General features: G+C 38.8%; 1 protein-coding gene and 1 long non-coding RNA gene across 28 annotated transcripts in view; one reads left to right on the forward strand and one right to left on the reverse strand.

Moving 5' to 3' along the window:
• TTLL5 (tubulin tyrosine ligase like 5) overlaps window positions 1-20134 on the forward strand; it is a 269103-nt gene that overhangs the window by 20081 nt on the left and 228888 nt on the right. For all 26 annotated transcript variants that reach the window (XR_005363557.1, XR_005363556.1, XR_005363558.1 and 23 more), the window contains 4 exons: window positions 5294-5424; window positions 8052-8134; window positions 15761-15830; window positions 16391-16475. Coding sequence is in view for 20 of the 26 variants with exons in the window: in XM_038545325.1 (XP_038401253.1) it covers window positions 5294-5424; window positions 8052-8134; window positions 15761-15830; window positions 16391-16475 (369 nt within the window). In the remaining 6 variants the exon portion in view is untranslated. The remainder of the gene's footprint in view (window positions 1-5293; window positions 5425-8051; window positions 8135-15760; window positions 15831-16390; window positions 16476-20134) is intronic.
• LOC111097111 overlaps window positions 15503-20134 on the reverse strand; it is a 38234-nt gene continuing 33602 nt past the window's right edge. The window contains exons 3-5 of one of the 2 annotated variants that reach the window (XR_005363561.1): window positions 19771-19898; window positions 18622-19425; window positions 15503-16099 (exon numbers count right to left, since the gene is read on the reverse strand). This is a non-coding gene — a long non-coding RNA (uncharacterized LOC111097111). Of the gene's footprint in view, window positions 16100-18371; window positions 19426-19770; window positions 19899-20134 lie in introns of those variants that run through there. The other variant, XR_005363560.1, reaches the window with a different exon arrangement.

Here is a 20134-nt window from a genome sequence, read left to right on the forward strand (position 1 = left end):
TTCTGACACAGAATTAGGAAGGAGTTCAAAGAATTGACTGTCATTGCTATAGAAAACTCTTTCCAGTCACATTGTTAATGGCAGCGTAGAGGCAATACTGCCTAGTGGCTAGAAGCATAGGCTCTGTAAACCATTACCTGGGCCTAGATCCCAGCTTTGCTGAATGACTTTGGTAACTGTTGTGAGAATTTAATCTATCAGGATCTAAGATGTTTAGAACAGTGCATGCCTCTCACATAGTAAACTCTGTAGAAGTGTTAGCTATTGTTTTTGTGACCAGAGTTTTTTAGCGTTTTCATCCATGAAAAAGAAAATAGAAATGAAATTGATGCTGAAATCCTACCCTATTTTGGCAGTCATATTCAACCATGGAGAGATAGATGACCATATAGAAATGAGGGAAACAAATCTCATCTAATGAAGAGAAGGAAATTCAATGCAAATTTTTTTATTTGGTCGGTGATTATGTTTTATTTAGAGGACTTACGTCCTTCATAATGTCTTTATGTACTTATGCTAACAAATTTTATTTTTATTTACCTTATTTTCTTATTTTTATATAATGAAATTTCTTTCTTGATTTTTTTCAATTCTGTTGTTTTATATCTTATCATTGTGTGTAAGTACCAGGCCTGTGTCAAATAGTTTCTTCATAATATGGGATAAATTTGTGTTTTGAAAGGTCTTCATAACAAGTTCCAGTTTTATTTGATGTCTCAGCTTCATTCGTAGAGAGTAGTTTAAACCTCATTTTCTTCCTTATTGTGGTATTGATTTGGTATTCTAAATGTGTGACTGGATGATTGAAATGAATCATATGTATCTATTTTAAGTAGACATTTAAGAGTCCTTGAAATAGCCTACACTAGAGTCTGCATTCCAAATTCATGTTAGTAGTATATTATTTATTTTAATAGTTTTAGAAATACTCCTGTAGGTATATTGGAATTCTATCTCAGTTTAGACTCAAACAGTATTAATAAATTCAATCCTATTTTTTCTTGAGTGCTTCTTGAATGTATTATTCTTGCATGTTCAAGCACATAAATAGTTCATTATCTAAATGCATTATGCTTGGTGGCTTCTGCTGCTATTTCTCATGTTTTCATTCTAAAGACTCGAACTCACATGCAAGAGGAATTCAAGCACTTAAAATGTTTTCAATATTGTTGTGAACTCTTTCTTAATATAATTTTTTAACTTTTAAGTAATTTTAGACTTCTAGAAAAGTTGCAAAAATACTAAAGTTATTCTGTATCCTTTATCTCATTCTTCTAACATTAACATCAGTTATAACTGCTGTATAATTATCAAAATGGAGACTCTAACACTGTTGTAATTTTAATCAAAATTTATAACATTTATGGTGTTTTGATGAATTTTCTACTACAAGAGTTGCAATGATAGTCCACTATAAAGTAGTTTATAGCTGAATGATCACAGGAAATTTGAAAATAATGCATACTAATTCACATGCATATTTTGTTGTACAGAAGGTATGCTATGATATAGAAGACCTCCAAGCATTAAATATGTTCTGTGGGTCTCAGCCATTCTTTGTGGGAAATGGCATGAAAGAAGTAATAGCAAGGGTGATTGGGGATAATTCCTGGGTAGGAGAATGAAGGAGGCCTCTGAGGTGCTGGGAATGTTCTATACTCAGTCTGAGTGGTGCTCACACAGGTGGCCAAAATTCATCATACTTTGCATTTATGATTTTTTATACTTCTCTGCATATGTATTACCTGCAGTAAAGAGTGTATTTTAGTAAGTGAAAAATTTACTGATAGAAAAGTTTTTCTCTTTGATAAAATTTTATTTTATTTTATTTTTCTTTGATAAAATTTTAAAAATGTATAGTGGCTGTTAATCCTGATGTTATTTAGGTTCCTTTGAATATACTTAAAAGGGTAGTGTTAGGGTTTTATTTTAAAATAATATTTATCACTCATTGGTCTATTTGGGGCAATGTAAGTTCTTCATGAAAAATCTGAGATGCCAACGAAAGGATACATGGTTTCTCAAAATCTGTATGGGGGGCATCAAGCAAAAGGATTTGGAGACCACTAGAATTGGGCATCTCTAGGAGAATGCAATCTTTTTCTTGTCCTTTTGTCATTGTTTCTAAGTGATGATAAACATCACTGCAGATACTTTTTAAAAAATATACATTTATAGATCCCATTGCAGATTCATGGAATCACCATATCCAGGGAAGGTATATATGTAAAAAGTACCTTCTAGGTGCTTAATTTTTCTGGGTCTGTATATACCTAGAAAGCTATGTATTTAAGAAGCACTGAGGTGATTTTGGAATTTTGGAAATTAGTGTTCTAGGCTAAATCTATATTCCGGTGTGGACCATCTGTACCAAAGTCACCTGGGACACTTGTATAAAATACAGAATCCTAGACTTTATCCCAGAACTTTGAGATTGGAGCCCAGGAACAATAATTTTAAAGAAACTTTCTAGATGAGTCTTATCTAAAATTTAAAGACCTCTGCTCTACACTTATGAGGAGGACAGTGGGCAAGAAAGCAATGTTTGTGATACCTAGACTTGTCAAAGCCACCTTTTGAATTTAAGAAATCACAGTGAAAAATTAGAACCAAAGAACAGATACAGTAAGTTTTTAGTGGTTACAGCAAAATTCTTAGATGGTTTTTAAATAGTGGGACAAGTTTTTAGTGGTTACAGCAAAATTCTTAGATGGTTTTTAAATAGTGGGACAAATCATGACTGGAAACCAGTAGTGGAACTCATGAGTCCAGAGGCTAACTTTTGGACTGTTTGTAGTACTCCAGAATATACTCCCTGATAGGTGGCAGTTATTCTCCAAGGTTTATGACTATTTCCTTGTTTTTCTTTAAAATTTCCTCTCACATATCCATCTCTTAATGATGCAAATTGAGTTTTCAGTGGGATCCTTAAGTTCGTGATCTGGGACTTTAGTAGGCTCATTATTGTCTAAAATTAAGGTCTGTCTTGGATACTATGTAGGAGAAACATATTATCACTAATGATGATGCAAGTTCTGTGTAGTTATATGAGTTATATGAGAAATTGGACAATTATTGTTGTGACATTAGGCCTATAAATATGGATAAGGTAGCCACATCTTTTATTTTCCTGAATGGTCCTATTTTCAAGTATGCTAACCTTTGTTCAGGCCCTGTTTCTCAGAAGGTAACATCCCCTAGATATCTTTATGTAAAAATTCCCAGAATGCTTTGGGTTTGGAACTTGTTAGTGGGGGCACTAGTGTTTTTTCTTTATTTGGGTAATCTAGATTTTTTGGGGTACTATTAAAGAATTATGATTCAGTTAACATACAATACGTAGTGTTCCTAAGATGTTTCATAATGATTTTTAGTAGCTACAGGCTACTCCTGAAGCTAGAATTTATTGATGTATTTGGTTTTTGGACCTTGAAAATTTGAATATATTTATCAAAAGTAAACTTAGAATGCTCTCTTTTTTGTTTGTTTATATTTGAAGTCGGTTTTAAAATATATTTTATAGTCACAAACTCCATGAAAACCCATTTGGCAAAAAGAATCAGATTTAAATTAAGTGTAAGACCTAACTGTAAAAGTCCTAGAAGAAATCATGTGGTACTACGACCTACCTGTTGGAATGGCTAAAAACAGAACAGAGAAAGCAGACAACAAACACCAAGTGCTGGTCAGGATGCAGTGCAATGGGAAAGCTGACACTTCAGGAAGCAGTGGGAGATGCACAAGGATTCAGCCACTTTGGATAATAGTCTGGCAGTTGCTTATAAAGTTAAATATATACTTACATATGTGTTGGTCTTAAAATATGTCCACAAATTCCTTGATACTGCCTTCAAAAACGTGAGCTTAATTTCTCTATCTTTGGGTGTGAGTTGGCCTTTGTGACTTCTAATGAATAGAATGTGGCAGAAGTGACTGTGTGTCACCTCTGAGAGTAGGTCCTTAAAGACGTTGTAGCTTCTTTCTTGTTGCATTTCCAGTTTCAGTCACCTAACCTAGCAGAATGTCATGTAGACACTCAGACAGCATTACAGGAGAATTCACATGGGAAGGAACTGAGGCTTCCTGCCAACACCAGCCCCATGTGAGAGAGCCATTTGTCAAGTGGGTCCTTCAGCCCCAGTGGAGCCTGATGACCACAGCCCTGGTCAACATCTTGATTGTAGCTTCACAAGAGACCACGGGACAGAACTATCCAGCCCTGCTACCCCCACATTCCTGACTCACAGAAACTATAAGATAGAAAAACTTTATCATTGATTTGAGCTCCTAATATTTTGGCAGTAATTTATTATTTTTTAAAAAGACTTATTTATTGGAGAGAGAGAGAGGGACAGAGAACGTGCAAGAGAGCACAAGCAGGGGGGAGGGGCAGAGGGAGAAGCAGACTACTTTATGACCAGGGAGCCCGATGTGGGATTCGATCCCAGGACCCTGAGATCATGGCCTCAGCCAAAGACAGATGCTTAATCGACTGAGCCACCTGGGTGCCCTTGGCAGTAATCTATAATGCAGCAATAGATAACTAATAGAACTCACTAAACAATCTTATTGAACCTGGCAATCTCATCCCTAGGGAGATGGAAACTTAAATCCACACAAAAACTTAGGCCTTACTGAAGTCTGTACGTAAATGCTTTTAGTGATTTTATTCATAATCTTCAAAAATTGGAAACAGCTTACGTGTCTAACTGGTAAATGGATAAAGAAACTGCAGTCTATACAGCAATGAATTACTCCTGAGCCATAAAAAGGAACAAAATCCTGATGCAGGCAACAACAGGAATGTACATCCGTTGTTGCCAGTCTCAGGGAAAGAAGCCAGTCTCAAAAGGACACATGTATGTGATTCAATGAACTTGACTTTCTGGAAAGGGCTAAATTATAGGGACAGGAAACAGGAATGCCAAGGCCTGGTGGTGATTGGAAGAGTTGACTCCAAAGGGACTCCAGGTAACTTTTTGGAATGTTGGAATTGTTCTGGTCGCAAGTACATAATTGCGAATGTTTGTTCAAACTCCTAGAATGAGACACTAAAAAGGGCAAATCTTCCTGTATGTCAGTTATACCTTAATGAATAAAGCTGACCAAAGAAATCTATTTTATGAAAATGATTACTAAACTTTTGGGGCTGACAAAGTGGTCGATCTGAGATGTAATGCTGTCCTCAGTATGTGTTCCAGCCCTGTGATCTATGAATTCTGTAGTATATGATTACACAGAAAAACCTTGGAGTCAGACTTTACTGAAATGGAAAAACTTTTATGATTTTTAGGTCCTATGAACTAACCCGTAAAGACCGACTATATAAAAACATCATTCGAATGCAGCATACGCATGGATTCAAGGCTTTTCACATCCTCCCTCAGACTTTCCTTCTGCCAGCTGAGTATGCGGAATTCTGTAGTAAGTGCTTGGCTACGAACACCCTGATCCTCTGCAACTGAACTCCAAAGGCTCCCTCCAGACAGTAACTAATTAGAGCTTTTCAAATCCTTAAAAAAGTGTGTTTCTTTAGTAAAACAGCTGGAGATATTAACTTTAAAACTTTTTTTTTTTCCTGATTGTGTCCATGTATGTTTATTTGTAGTAAACTTGTCACCATCATTTCTAGGAAGACATATTGGTGTCATACACTGGTGCCCCTGTCTGGTACAAAAAAGTATCTTCACTGGCAGGAATTAATGCCTATGTAAGGATGTAGATACTTCTGCATTTGAACTATGTATGCTTCCTTTTTGGCTCTGTGGTTTTTTTGTTTTTTGTTTTTGTTTTTGCCATTAAGGACTATTCCTGTCACCTTGATTTCTGGACTTGTGTGACTTACAAGGTGGGACATTTCCTCTTCTTCATAAAGTCTGTTTTAAGTTCTTCTTCTTTGGTGTCCACCTTGCATAGTATAACCCAGAAATTCCATTTTCTCCATGCCTCTTGCGTTCCTGCTGCTCCATTGCTCACTTGAGTGTGGGCGATAAATTTTTGAGAAAGAAAGTGACACACAAATAGGTTAGCCTTTAAAAAAATAACTGTGTGAATTGAATTGGAACAAGGAGAAGGGCACAGTGGTCCTTGGAAGGGTATTGCAATAATCTAGATAAGAAATGTAGTTGGACTGAACTAGATAATTGGAATGGAAAAGAGTGGAGAGAGCGGTCAGATAAACAGAGTGTACCAGCTGGCTGTGAGTAGTGAGGTAAGGGTCAAAGATGGTTCCAGAGGTGGGAATATGAGACACTAGGAGTATCAGCACATCTTTATGTCTTTAACCAGGGAGTGTAACCAGGACCATGAAGGAAAAGCTATTAAAAGGGATGAGGGGGGTGAAATTTGGGACTGAGGAATACAAATTTGAGAGGCCTACAGGCTTCCATGTGGGGATTTGCAAGCAGTTCTAAAGGCAGGGTTGAGTTCTGGCCAAAGGTAATAGATTCTGGAAATTGCAGATATGGGGGTAGATGTGATTATAAGGAGAGAAAAAGAGAAGCAGCACCCCAGGGAGGAGAGCAAGCGTGAAGATACGAGCAAGTGAATGGGGTCCCAGAAGAGACAGGAGAAGGTTAAATTAAGAGCAGACTTGTGAAAAGATGCTCAACATCACTCATCATCAGGGAAATACAAATCAAAACCACAGTGAGATGTCACATCACACCTGGCAGAATGTCTAGTATCAAAAAGACAAGAAGTGACAAGTATTGGCGAGGATGTGGAGAAGAGGGAGCCCTTGTGTGCTATTAGTGGGAAAGTGAATTGGTGCAGCCACTGTGGAAAACAGTGTGGAGGTTCCTGGGAAAATTAAAATAGATCATATGACCCAGCAAATTAACTTCTTAGTATTTACTGGAAGAAAATGAAAACACTAATTTAAAAAGATAGATGCAGTCTTGTGCTTATTGCTGCAGGATTTACAGTAGCCAAAATCTGGAAGCAACCTAAGTGTCCATCGATAGCTAAGGGATAAAGATGCGGTATATATACACAATGGGATATTCATGCAGAATAAGAATGAAATCATGCCTTTCATAACAACATGGACGGGCCTAGAGGGTACTGTCCTAAGTGAAATAGGTCAGACAGAGAAAGATGAATACCACGTGATTTCATTTTTATGAGGAATCGTGAAAAACAAGACAAACAGATAAGCAAAAATGGAAAGACTCCTCAATGTGGAGAACACACTGGTGGTTGTCAGAGGGGAGGCGGTGGTGGGAGGGAGGGGGGCGGGACAGGTAAGGGAATTAAGAAGTACAAACTTCTGGTTATAAGCCACGGAGATAAAAAGTACAGCATAGGGAATATAGTCAATAATACTGTAATATCTCTGTGTGATGACAGAAGGTAACTGTACTCATGCCATTTCATAATATATATAAATGTTGAATCACTATATTGTAAAAAAAAAAAAAAAAAGTAAAGGGCACCTTTTAGTCACTTGTAAATTATTGTCCTCCTGCACCACTTACATACAGTTTGACTTAGGGGATTTTTTTCCTACAAGCTCAGAGAAATCACTTAAGGAAAGTTATCATTCCCGGCGATCCTAGTGATCGACTCTCATTGGCACTGTCTGCAGCGTGAGTCTCTGGAGGTCCTTTGGTTGACAGAGGCTGGAATCTCAGGATTCCCGAAAGCTATTTGTGATAGTAAGAGACTAACATTAGAGAGTTGCCTTTTTTTGTTTTCATCCTCATTCAAGAAGGAGAGGAAATGGTGGAAGAAATGTGTAATTTTACTGCCTCCTCCTCCTCTGTTTCCCTGCCCCCTCTGTTTTTGTGTCCGTTTTTGAAGCTAGTTCAAAAATACAGGTATTTTAGCTGTGCTGCCCTCCACTTGGAAATATGGAAGATTCTTTGGATATCTGAGTGGATAACCATTGTTGAAATTTAAGAAATAAACTCTTGTCCTTTCTTTCTCTTTGTTTCTCTCTCTGCCCCTTTTATTTTTATTTATTTATTTATTTATTTATTTATTTATTTATTTATTTATTTATTTATTTATTTTCTCTGCCCCTTTTAATCTCCCAATATTTTGAGCAGATTCATATTCAAAGGACCGGGGACCTTGGATAGTAAAACCAGTGGCCTCTTCTAGGGGGCGGGGCGTGTACCTGATCAACAATGTAAGTATGCAGCAGGGGGCACCCTCTTTTCTTCTTCCTCTTTCTTCTTCTTCTTTTTTTTAAGTTTTTATTTTATTTTATTCATGAGAGACACAGAGAGAGGCAAAGACATAGGCAGAGGGAGAAGCAGGCTTCATGCAGGGAGCCTGATGTGGGATTCGATCCCAGGTCTCCAGGATCACACCCCAGGCTGCAGGCGGCGCCAAACCACTGCGCCACCGGGGCTGCCCTTCTTTTTTCTTTTTTAAAGTAAACTTTATACCCAGTACGGGGCTTGAACTCATGATTCCAAGATCAGGAGTCACATGCTCCACTGACTGAGCCAGCCCGGCACCTTCTCTTACTGGCTCTTCCCCTTTTCAGCTTTTGTCCCAGCTACTGATGGAATTTTTTTTTGGTTAAGAGTATGTGCTCCTTTCTGAAATCTGCATTCAGACATATAAGTTGAGGGTGGGTATGAGTTGGCTACTATTCACCTTCCTGGCAGTAACCTCTTCTTATGCCAGCAGCTATTTTGTGGCTAAAAAGTCACTTGATCAAATGTTACAGAAGAGCAGCCTTTGGTGTCAGCAGAAAAGAGGTTCCTTTTCTACTTGTGGCATATTATCATGGAATTCCTCAGTGCTAAGCACTAATTGGTAGCATACACATTTAGTTTCTGTTGTGAGCAGAATTGTGGGTTCCTGCCCTTGAGATCATTGAGGAAATTAATCTCAGTTTGATATGGCATCCTTGATGCTATTTCTATGTATCTCTCTCTTCTTTTTCTTTTTCCTCCTCATCCCCTTCTTTTTTTTTTTTGAAAGTCATCAGTATCTTGATTCTTTGCAAATTCCTCACTAAAAGTTGTAAGTTGAACATATATAAAGAGTAAAATAAAATCTCAATCCTAGTCTCACTTCCTAGACTTTTAATAGTAGTTTGTAACCTAATATAGTTGATTTATGTTTCTTTTCTTAACTTTACATTGTGTTTGTTTATTCCCAGTTTGATATATGTTGTACTCACATCATCTTTTGCCCTCCCTTCCCCATTCCAGGTCTAAATTTGATTACTTTTTATTATTTTTATATTTTAAAGGCTTATAAAATTACACTTTCTTTAATAACTGTGATTCCATTTCTCTGCTTTAAGTGAGTAAAAAATTCAAACCCAATAGTAACTTCGCGGCATTGGAATTCTGATTTTTTTTTTATTTAAGTTTTACTCATTTATGTAATCTCTACACCCAATTTGGAGATCGAACTCACAACCTTGAGACGGAGCGTCACATGGTCCTCCAACTGAGCCAGCCAGGTGCCCCTGGAATTCTGAAATCGAACCAGTATTTTACTCTGGGTCTTTTCTTTTTTTTTTTTTTTTTTTTTTTTTTTTTTTACTCTGGGTCTTTTCTCATTCTTACTCCTGGACATTTGGTCAGCCCTTTTAGTCTGGAAACTAGTATTTTTTTCTTCGGTTCAGGGAAAATGATCCGTTTCTTGCCTTTATTTCTGCTTTTAGATCTCTTTTTTGAGGCATTCTGGATCTTTATGTCAACTTTTCTCTGATTTTAAATTCTCTGCTTTCCTCCACCTTGATCTTTCTGGATCACCAGTTTGAACTTTATCCATTTTTTTTTTTTAAGATTTTATTTATTCATGAGAGAGAGAGAGAGAGAGAGGCAGAGACATAGGCAGAGGGAGAAGCAGGCTCCCTGTGGGGAGTCCGAGGTGGAACTTGATCCCAGGAACTGGGATCACGATCTGAGCCAAACGCAGACGCTCAACCACTGAGCCACCCAGGTGCCAATCTTTATTCATTTTAATATTCATTTTGTCTACTGTTTTTCTCTCTTGACTATCATAGTTTGTAGGAATCCTCAGTTTCTGATTTGCCTTTTTTTTTTTAATTAAAGAAAATCCTGTTGTTGCTTAATGGATTATGGATGCAGTTTATCTATTGGCCTTAGGATATCAGTTGAAAGTTTTTTAAAAGTTCTCTTCTGTTTTGTGAACTTTCTTGGAATTGTCTTTCTTTCCCCTCAGTTTTTGGATTTTCTCAGTTTCAGTGTGACCTTGGGTGTATTTGTGAAGGAAAGACTAGACTGATTGAAATAGACATCTGGCCTGGGTTTCAGGTACTGTCATATAGGACTTATTCCCTAGTAGTTTCTCCCTGGACAGACGGCTAACTCAGTTTTGTGCGAAGGCAGACTGTGTTGACTGACAGCCTGCACCTCAGGTGGATGTGAGTGAGAAGCAAGCTTCTTCCCGCCTCCCCCCCACCCCCCAGTCAAAATAGATCCGGCTTTATTGTGAATGCAGAGGAATAGGAAGATTTTGGTGATTTCCCTTCTGGGCAGCACTACCTTTCCTGTCTTTTCCTCTCTGGGTCCATTGTAGAGATAGAGTGGCCTCAAAGTCCACTCTTCTGTCAGATTTTTGTGCCCACACATGATGTCCTCCTCAGAGTAGTATCGTTAGGTTTTATCCTGAGGGCAAAGCTTTGGGTGTTGGAGGAGGCCCACAGAATTAATTAAGAATTAGTTATCTGATTCTTGTTCCTTGGCCTAGTCCTACTTTTCATGTTTGTTTACTGCCAGCTTGGAACTTCTCAGAGGCTCCTTGAAAAGATTGTTCTCACTTCTGATATTTTGCTTCCTCTGCTCTGTTTTCTCAACCTGATCCCATCTGCTTTCTATCTTTCAGGATTTCCTTCAACTTTTGGTCTCTTACTGGGTCCTTTTAAATGTTTTCTAACCTTGTTGTCATTTCATTCTTTTAAAAAATATCTTCTCTGTCCTTCCAGTGGGACTCTGGAAAGGAAGAAGAGGAAGTAGGTAGGTGTGTGTGTGTGTGGTCAAGTACTCTATTTTAAAATTCCCCAATTCTCTTTTTACATGGTCTGAGCTATTTCCTACACGTGTAGAAATGAACTTTCTGAGAGGTCTTTCACATTGAGAAATTCTTAAATTCAGTCTGGACTAAAAACTGTTCGAGATATACTGATGGCCAGACCTTACAGAATCTCATTCTGACACAGCAGCTACTCCAGCCTGAGACCCAGGCTAAAAGTCCTGTTACCTGGCCCTGGGTCACTCTGGAGGCCTTTTGCCCCGAGTCTCTTGTGACAGAAGGCTCTGGTCAGATGCCTTGGATCTCTTTTTTTCTTGTTTCTGTTCTGACCTTGGCGTGAAGGCTCCTGTCTGACAGCTTTTCCTTCAGCTCCATGCCCGGAGCTCCAGTGTTGTTTGAATCTCATAGACGGCATTAGTTTGGGTTTGAGTTTGAGCTGCCAAATGGAATTGCTATTGGAAGTCAACTGTGGTACAAGTTTGCTTTTTATTTTCTTAGACATGAGTCAAAAAGAATAGGATCTATTTCCAGCTCATCTAGGACTTTTTTCTTTTGGAATGCACTTTTGCTCTAGTGATTTGTTATTTTGAAACCAACATCATAAAGAATACAAAAGTTAAATTTTCCTTGGTGGGGCTGAGAACCCAGTGCCCTAACTCTTCCCTGGATGGAGTCTCATAAAGAGGGTGACAAGTCTTTAGAGAATGTGTTTGGCAAGGTTTCCTTCTCCCTCCCGCCTCTCCCTAGGCTGAATCCCTAGAGACCCCCTGCGTGGATCAAAGTACTTGGCAGGACCCTTTGCTTCCCTCCTCCCCCTCAGTGAAGCTTTGGAATGAGTCTGATTCTTTGAGGTATTTGGTGGAGGTGCCAGACAGAAGCCTGGGAAGATGCCAGCAGGCACCAGGGGAGCTGGCAACATGTGGACATAATGGGAAAATATTCCCATTTCACTCCAAAAACTGGAATTTTATCACCTTTTACTCAGACCTACAAACCATGTAGTTAATATTCTTCTCTCTTTCCTTACACACAAGGCCTCACCATCCTGTCTTTTCCATACCTGGATCCTTTCCCGTGGAATATGTGACCCATTAGCCAACTGGATGAAGTAACTCTTTCCAAGGCTGCTGCCTGCTTTCCTTTTAAAGTTGAGGGGGGGAAAAAAATAAAGTTGAGGGGGGTTGGGAGGGAGTGCTCAGGCGGTGGGTCTGTGAGCAGAACTAATAGGAGTGGGTGAGGGACTTGGGGGGTGGGTGGAGTTAGGTGTGAGGGCCAAAGGAAAACATCTTTCTCTGTCTTCCCCACTGGAGAGGGCCTCTTATTAAAAATTCCCAATAATAGTCATAACCTTTTGGAAAATATCCGCAAATAGCAACTTTTACCATCACAAGAGCAGGATAAAGGATAGAATAAGTGTTACTTTTATGAAATACCAAAGAGAGAAGTGTGAGCTCCTACAGACGGAAGTATCTTGGCTGATCAGCTAACATGGTTTCTCCCAGCTTCTTGTGTTTGTCCCAGCTCCTTCAGTAACCATGACTAAGTGCTGTATTTTCCCAATTCTGTGTATTCAGGTTGAGGAGGGAAATATCTAGCATTTTCTGATAAAGGTACAAATTTGATTATGGAGATCAAATTTTGTCATCTTTGTCTCATACATTATCCGCAGTAAATACAGTATTAATGTTTTCTTTGAGATGTTGAAGTAGCAGGAGAATATTTAGGTCACTCTATTTACTCCCTATATTTGTGACTATAATTCTTTATAGTACTCTTGTTTCTATTTGCTTATATGTTGTTATCTTAAGAACTCTCTATTTTTTCTCATCGTTCAAAAAATATTTAGGGATGCCTTGGTATGTGCCAGATGCTGCCACTCCTTAAAACCTTTTGAGGAATACGGATTATCTCTTAATACTAACACTGATACTAAGCTAATGTATCTTCATTATAACTTACTGCGCAGCTCTTAGTGGAACGGCACATGGTGTGCCGTGATGAAGTTGAGTTGTAGAATGTAGTAGAACCATAGAGGTTCTAGAGGTACTATCAAGTTTGCACTAAGAATAATAACTGATATTTCTTGAGCATTTAATGTGTGCCTATCACTGTACCTTCCCAATATAAACTCAATCTTTGGAAGAACCCTATGAGGTAGTTACTGTTATTTCTGTAGTAAATGGTAGAGTCGAGATTATAACTCAGGTCTGGCTGATTCCAGAGCATAACACCATTAACTGTACCATCCCTTCTTACAATAACTTAACAGTTAACCATGCGCTTTAATCTTAAAGTCCAATTAGAAAAATGACTGTGTTTCCAACTTTACCAATAATTTAGATTTTGCTTTAGCATACTTTGGAGGGCAGTGTGAGCTTGGAATTGAAATCATTTGAAATGAGTTAGTTGGGGAATGATGAAGAGGAAGCAGGCTTGAAAATATCAAGAAGCTTTCATTAGTTGCTTCCTAGTATTTAACACTATACAAAGAAACTATACCCAAACCATTCTTTTCTTTGATGAGCTTACAATTTAATTCCTGATATAGGTCGAAAAGAGAGTCTCAAACCATTGAACAAATATTGAAGTTAACTAATGTGCAAGATTATGCATAACTCAAGGGACAAATGTGTATGATGCGGGAGGAGAGAAAGGAAGTGGACAAAGACTTTAGATGTGTCACGTAATGATGGCCATCAGCAGTGTTGTCTCTGGTTTGGAGGAAAGTTGAATGGTCATATATCTACTGTGGCCTGTAGGTGTTACTCAGTGGGAAGAGGTCTGCAGTTGTTTAATTTTAGGTTTGGAACACAGCCTGAGACTTGCTCCTTTGTACTATGACTCATCAATTCTTACATACAAAGCTGACTCAAAATGGAGATAGTACTTGTGAGAAAGTGATCAAGAAATGTGAGGGAGTCCGGAAATGGTGTGGGCGACTGTGTCCATGAGTCTGAATCAGCACTGACTGTCTCCAGCTCCGTATGATGCAACAGTGGGAGATGAGTGGGGAATCTCTTTATCTTGACTCTGGAGTTGGTCATCGTGGTTGTGTATGGTGTTTCAGGCCACAAAATTATGGTAACTGTAGTGTTTAGGGTAGCAAATGAATTATTATAAAGACAATCTTTTGAATTTGGGAGATAGTATTTTAGATCAGAACTTCGAGGAAAGATGTGAATAGTACTTTTAAAATTTGAGCCTCTGAGGCTGACTGGCTGGTTCCAATGCTGCTCTGTCACTCTATGACTTCTGTCACCCTCTCTGACTCTCCTCATCTGTAATATTTGGATGATGATATACCTACCTCATAGGATTAGGTGAGGACTAAAGGAAATACTTTGATGAATTAGAACAGCGCTGGACAAGTTGCTGATAATGTAGCCATTATCATTACAATTACTATTATAGCCACTTCCCTTTTGGAATCCTTCTGTCCAAATAGATTGAGGTGACTTCCAGCTGGTTTTTCTGTCTTACTCTAATCTTGTTTAGAGTTTTGCTATTCCATATATTTAAATCTTACTATTAAGAATCCAGTCATTTCCTGCTGAACCATGTTCAGGCCAAACTCCTCCTGTCTAGGGTACAGGTCCCTTTGCCTTGGGGTCCCTCCCTCCTAATATTCTAACCATACCTTTCATTAGCCCCAGGTCAGTGATCTGCCTCCTCTCATTTCTATTGAACTTTGTGCCTGCCATCTTTCCATGACAGCTTCCTTTCCTTTTCACCATGTGCTTAGTAGCTTTCAACACTTCCAGAATAGGCCTTCCTCCACTGATCCCACCTAACTGGCCTGCACTTTTACTGTGCAATCTCAGTCTTGCACTTGCAGATATGCTGCTTTGTGTTCTTTTAAATTCTATATTTTGCTGTCCCTTTTCCTAAACATTAATCTCTTTGGAAGTATGGATTAGGCTCTGTGAGGGCAGGAATTGTATCTGTTTTCTTCATCACTGGTCCTCAGTACCTCATACAGTATCAAATAATACTCATGATTATTTATTGTATAAACAACTCTTTTTTCATTGAAAAATCCTTTAAAAGATCTTGTTCAATCTTTATATATAGTAGGATAGGAAGTCCAACTGAATGAATCAATGAAACATCCATCCAGTTTCTCAAGGGAAATGCCAGGGGATTGAGGAAAGATCTGTAAATTCTCTATAAGCAACTCGATGAAAGCCTTTACTTAAGAAAAATGGTAGTATTTTAAAATTTCCATCGTACTTTACATTTGGGAGAAAGTACGTTTTTATTTATTTTTTAAGTAGCTTTTTTTTCTTGGCATGTGACTTTAATATCATGTATATAAATCTTTAAAGTTGTAGGGCTCTCTCTATTATGTGAGAAGTGGTATGTAAATTTATTCCCCCCCCCCATTGTAATTGGATACCTATAGTGTTTATGAGTGGTGTTACATAACCAGTTGAATATAGGGGTAAATTGGAGGAAACCTTTAATAGTATCAAGCACTATTCTTTTTTTTTTTTTTTTTTAAGATTTTATTTATTAGAGAGAGAAAGCATGAGCAGTGAGGAGGGGCAGAGGGAGAGGCAGACTCCCTGCTGAGCAGGGTGCTCAATGCAGGATTCCATATGGGGCATGACCTAGGACCCTGGGATCATGAGCCGAAGGCAGACACTTAACCGACTGAGCCACCCAGGTGTCCCGGAGGAAAACTTTTCTTAAGAGTGGTAGTTTTCCACTTTATTGTTTCTGAAAGGTCAAGAACTCTGCTCCCTTGTTGTGAGTTAGGATTTCTGTCCTTTTATTCTTTCTCTTTCAATAGCCAAACCAGATTTCCCTGGAGGAGAACATCCTGGTCTCCCGTTACATTAACAACCCTCTGCTCATAGACGGTGAGTTGAGATTGGGTCCTTGATGGGACTGGGCTCCATCTTGCTAATTTTAAAGAATATTTTCACAGTCTTCTCTATTAAGTCTTTATGAAGCTACTGTGACCTTCTGCTCATAGACGGTGAGTTGAGATTAGGCCCTTGATGGGACTGGGCTCCATCTTGCTAATTTTAAAGAATATTTTCATGTCTTCTCTATTAAGTCTTTATGAAGCTACTGTGAAATTCTTGACAGCTGTGGCTCTAGAGATGAGGATGGTTGCCTTTCCTACCTTATGGGATTATTTTGAAGATAAAATGAGAGAAGAGAAAAGAAAGTGCTTTATACTACATATATGTGAGAGCTGTGCAGTATGTATATATATGTGTGTAAGCTCTCTATCTCAATGTATGTGTATATTGTATATATGTATGAAATGCATAATTATTTATCCTTAAAAGGCAAGGCATATAGGCAGTATGTGTTTTGTGGGGAGAGGAAGACTGTTCTTTCTTTTATTATTTGTTACATTGCCTTTGTTCATTCTGTAACAGAAAACAAATGAACTCCTATTTTTTTCTAGATTTCAAGTTCGATGTGCGCCTGTACGTGCTTGTGACTTCGTATGATCCTCTTGTTATCTATCTCTATGAAGAAGGATTGGCTAGGTAAGAGACTTTTGAGGGGAAGCGGTGTTATCAGAGTGGATCCATTCAAGAATGTGTTAAGATCACGCTGTTTCTGTTACGTTCAACTCAGAAAATTAGATTGTACCTAGATGTGCCTCAGATTACAGAATATCAGTCATGTTACTTTACAGTCTCACTTGCATCTCTGTACATAGAAACAAACATCTATATGTAAACACACACCTTTCCCACCAGGAATCTAGGATCACATTATATTTTCCTGCAATGGCAATTGTTATGGTAACCCTAGGGTATTAAAATAATTTGTCATTGTTCTTCACAACTGATCTAGGAAAAAAAAAAGATCCCATAATGTCCCAAATTAATCATCAGACATTAATTTCAATGCTCAGAACAACCCTATAGTTGATGCAGTTTTGTAACTTCAAGGGGCACTGTTTGGAGCTCTCCCAGCTGGATGGTAGTAGAGTGAAAATTTGAATTCATGGATCTTACTCCAGAGCTCATAGCCTGAGCTATTTTGTGTCCTTTTGTATTTTGGGGACATTAGCTGCTTTTTTTTTTTTCTTTCTTTTTACCTTCAAGTAATATACTTTTCAGTGGTTATATATACATTATTCTGTTTCTCTTGAGGTACTTTTTTAGGTTTTAAGGTAATGTCACAAAACTAAGCTCAAGTTATAATAATTTGAAGTTTTTTCCATACATTCACAGAATATTAAGGTGACATTGTTTTCATAGGCCCTTTAAATTGTTAAAATAAATATGTAACTTTGTTGTGCTCGTGTTCTTTTCCCCCACAAAGCTAAAATAAATATCTATTTACTAATTAGCTTGCCCTGAAGTTCCTTTTCTGCATAGTGGCCTTATAGGGAGAGCAGTTTAGGAGGTACTCTGTATCTGCAATCAGCCAGGAAGCTGTTATTGTATAATGTTATTTTAATTCTGTTGGATACTTATTGATGCCTCCTAGGACTAGAATCAGAGCGAGCAGTGTTATTAACCAGCCTATAGCCGGTTGAGCTGAGTCTCCCCTTCGCCTCTAGGTGGCAGCGACAGCATTCAGAAACATGGTCATGTAAGACTTCTGAGTTTGAGCTTGAGGAACACTGGAGGCTACTGAAACTCCATGGTTCTGGACTCTTGTTTTTTGGAAAGGAGGGGAAAACAAAAATCGTTCTCAGTTCTTCTGTAAAGGGCTGATCCTGGCATCTGAGCACACCCCGCCTACTAGGTCTATTCAGCTTTTCATAGGCGGGCAGTTTTCTGTCCTGTTTGTAGACACATGTGCTCTCAGACTTTGAAGTATAGGTTTGAAAGCTGAGTCCCCATACTACATAGATCAAAAGGAAGGTAAAAGATACCCTGTCCTGCTTGGTCCATAAGGTGCAGAGGGTTTTTATATTTATATTAAATAGTCACATGCCAAGTTGGGATACCTGAGCTTTTCCTTTTGTGTAGCATGAGCTTCTCTACTCCCTTCTTTCCTCCCCTCCATCCTCACTCCAGCTTGCCTCCTCTGCCTTTCTCAGGAACTTATTATGTTCTGCCCCAAATTGAAGTTCCTGAATGGGGAAAAGACCTCAAGGTTACACCCATTGTTTCTCAAAGATCTCATACCTGCGTGTTCTGCATATTATTCCAAAGATATTGCACTCACAGTATATATAGCTCTCTCTGTTGGTAAAATTTGGCATAGTTTTAAGACCTCAGTGGTTCAGATATGAAACGAGAGCAGTATAACATGCATTATAGAATTTACTACAGATATGTGAGTGCTTTGGCTACCGGGTGTGTGTGTTGGAAGTCAGAATATACTGCATTAATAAAATTAGTAACTATCTTCTCTTATCTCTAGCAGGAACTGAGTGTGTCTATGTGTGGGGGGTTGTGTACTGTTTTTATAATGGATGCTTTTTTTTTTTTTTTTTTTGCCAGAATAATTTGGAAGACAGTTTTTAAAAAAACTCAGACTAAATTGAACCAAATAATAGGAGTTTTCAGGGCTCCTGAAACATTTAGGCTCAGTTACCCTAAAAGTAAGGTGAATATAAAAGCTTTACACAAGGATGGTACAGTATGACAGACTATTAGTGAGTCCTACGAGGCTGCATTGCTGTACACAATAACTTCCATGTGCCCAAGTTCCTGCGTCTTAACTCACTGTGGATCTTGGCATTCATCTGCTTCTTTTTAATCCTCAGAATCTGCTCAACTGTGTCATTACATTCAACAATAGTCTTTAGCATCTCCAGATCTGCAGCCTCTGGTAATTTTGTGTCACGTGTGTTTTCTGTCGACATTACTGAAGATAATCAGTTTGGGATGAGATCACTAGGCCATTTTACTTTGAGGTTCAACAAGGAAAACCATAATTTTTCCTAAAGAGAAAGCCCTGGCAGCAAATATAATTGGCTTCCTCTTTTGAAAAGAAGGGCCCTCTCCTGGGTCACTTCTGTTTTGAGCCTCAAATTAATGCTTAGGTGACATAAAGATTAAGTTCATTTCACAAGACTGTGTTGGGAAATAAATATTTTGTGTCAATTCTTGACCTTTTTAAACTTAATAAGAAAAAGATCAGAAGTAGTTTCTATTTAGATTAATAATTTCCAGTTGTCCTTGTTGTTTTATTAACACAGGAAGACTCCTTATTTTCTTATACATGGCAAAATATGGAGATGTTTAGAAAAAATTGTGTTCCTCAAATTTGTGCCCAGCACTTCACCCCAAAGGTCCACCCTACTTTTGAGTTTGACAAATGTATTCCTGCTTTGCACCAGCAGAGGACACTCAGTTTCCAGAGAGAGGTACCATTCTCTACCAAAATGGTGTAGATTTCTTTTTCTTGTCAGAGGTGGAATCCAAAAAGACTCTGCCCTGGATTTTACAATTTTAGGTGGATCCAATATGTGGTCTAAAACGGTTTGCTGAGGCCCTTTTTGAGACAGAGCTAATAGCCAAATTTTCACTGCAACAGGAAAAATAAAAAGTTAAAAGAAATTAAAACAAAATTGACTTGAAAACCAAATGTGTCGTCAGTTGCCCAAAGATAGGTAGCACTAGCAACTTGGGGAGAGTGAAGATGTCCGTCCACGGAATCAGAGACTCTGATCCACGCAGGAAGGCGGGAGGAGAGGACACTGAGAAGATCCCACTCAGGACCTGCTGTGTTTTCTGCCTTAGCCTTATTATTCAGTGGAAATTCAGACAAGACCCCAAAGCCTTTGCAATGCCTCTCCCTTCCTCCCCACCCCCAGTTCCTTCTTCAGTAGCCTTCCTTGCTAATTAACACTGGCTCCGCAGGGATATTTACCTTTTCTCTGCTGGATTCCTGCGGTTTTGAAAGAATTCAGGTACTTGGTGGTTGCCAAGGAATTCAGATTACCTCACAGGCTGCACACTGTCCAGAATCTCTGCCCCAGCAGCAAGGGGGGTGGGGGGCTGTAGAGACAGAAACAAGGGGAAGAAAACCCTCTCCACTGCTCTTTGTCACTTTCCCTGGCAGGCCTTGCTGTTGGTGAAGTTTGAGTCATTTCTGGCTGGGAGACAGGGGATCAGGCTGGTAATCCCCTCCCAGCCGGCTCTGCGGGCCGCTGCCTAGTCACTGCAGCGCGTTGGCAGTCTCCCGGCGGCGGCTGGTTGACAGCAGATCAGAGAACTCTTGGGCCTCTTGTTCT

Source organism: Canis lupus, chromosome 8, assembly GCF_011100685.1.
Source record: "Canis lupus familiaris isolate Mischka breed German Shepherd chromosome 8, alternate assembly UU_Cfam_GSD_1.0, whole genome shotgun sequence".
Lineage (NCBI taxonomy): Eukaryota > Metazoa > Chordata > Mammalia > Carnivora > Canidae > Canis > Canis lupus.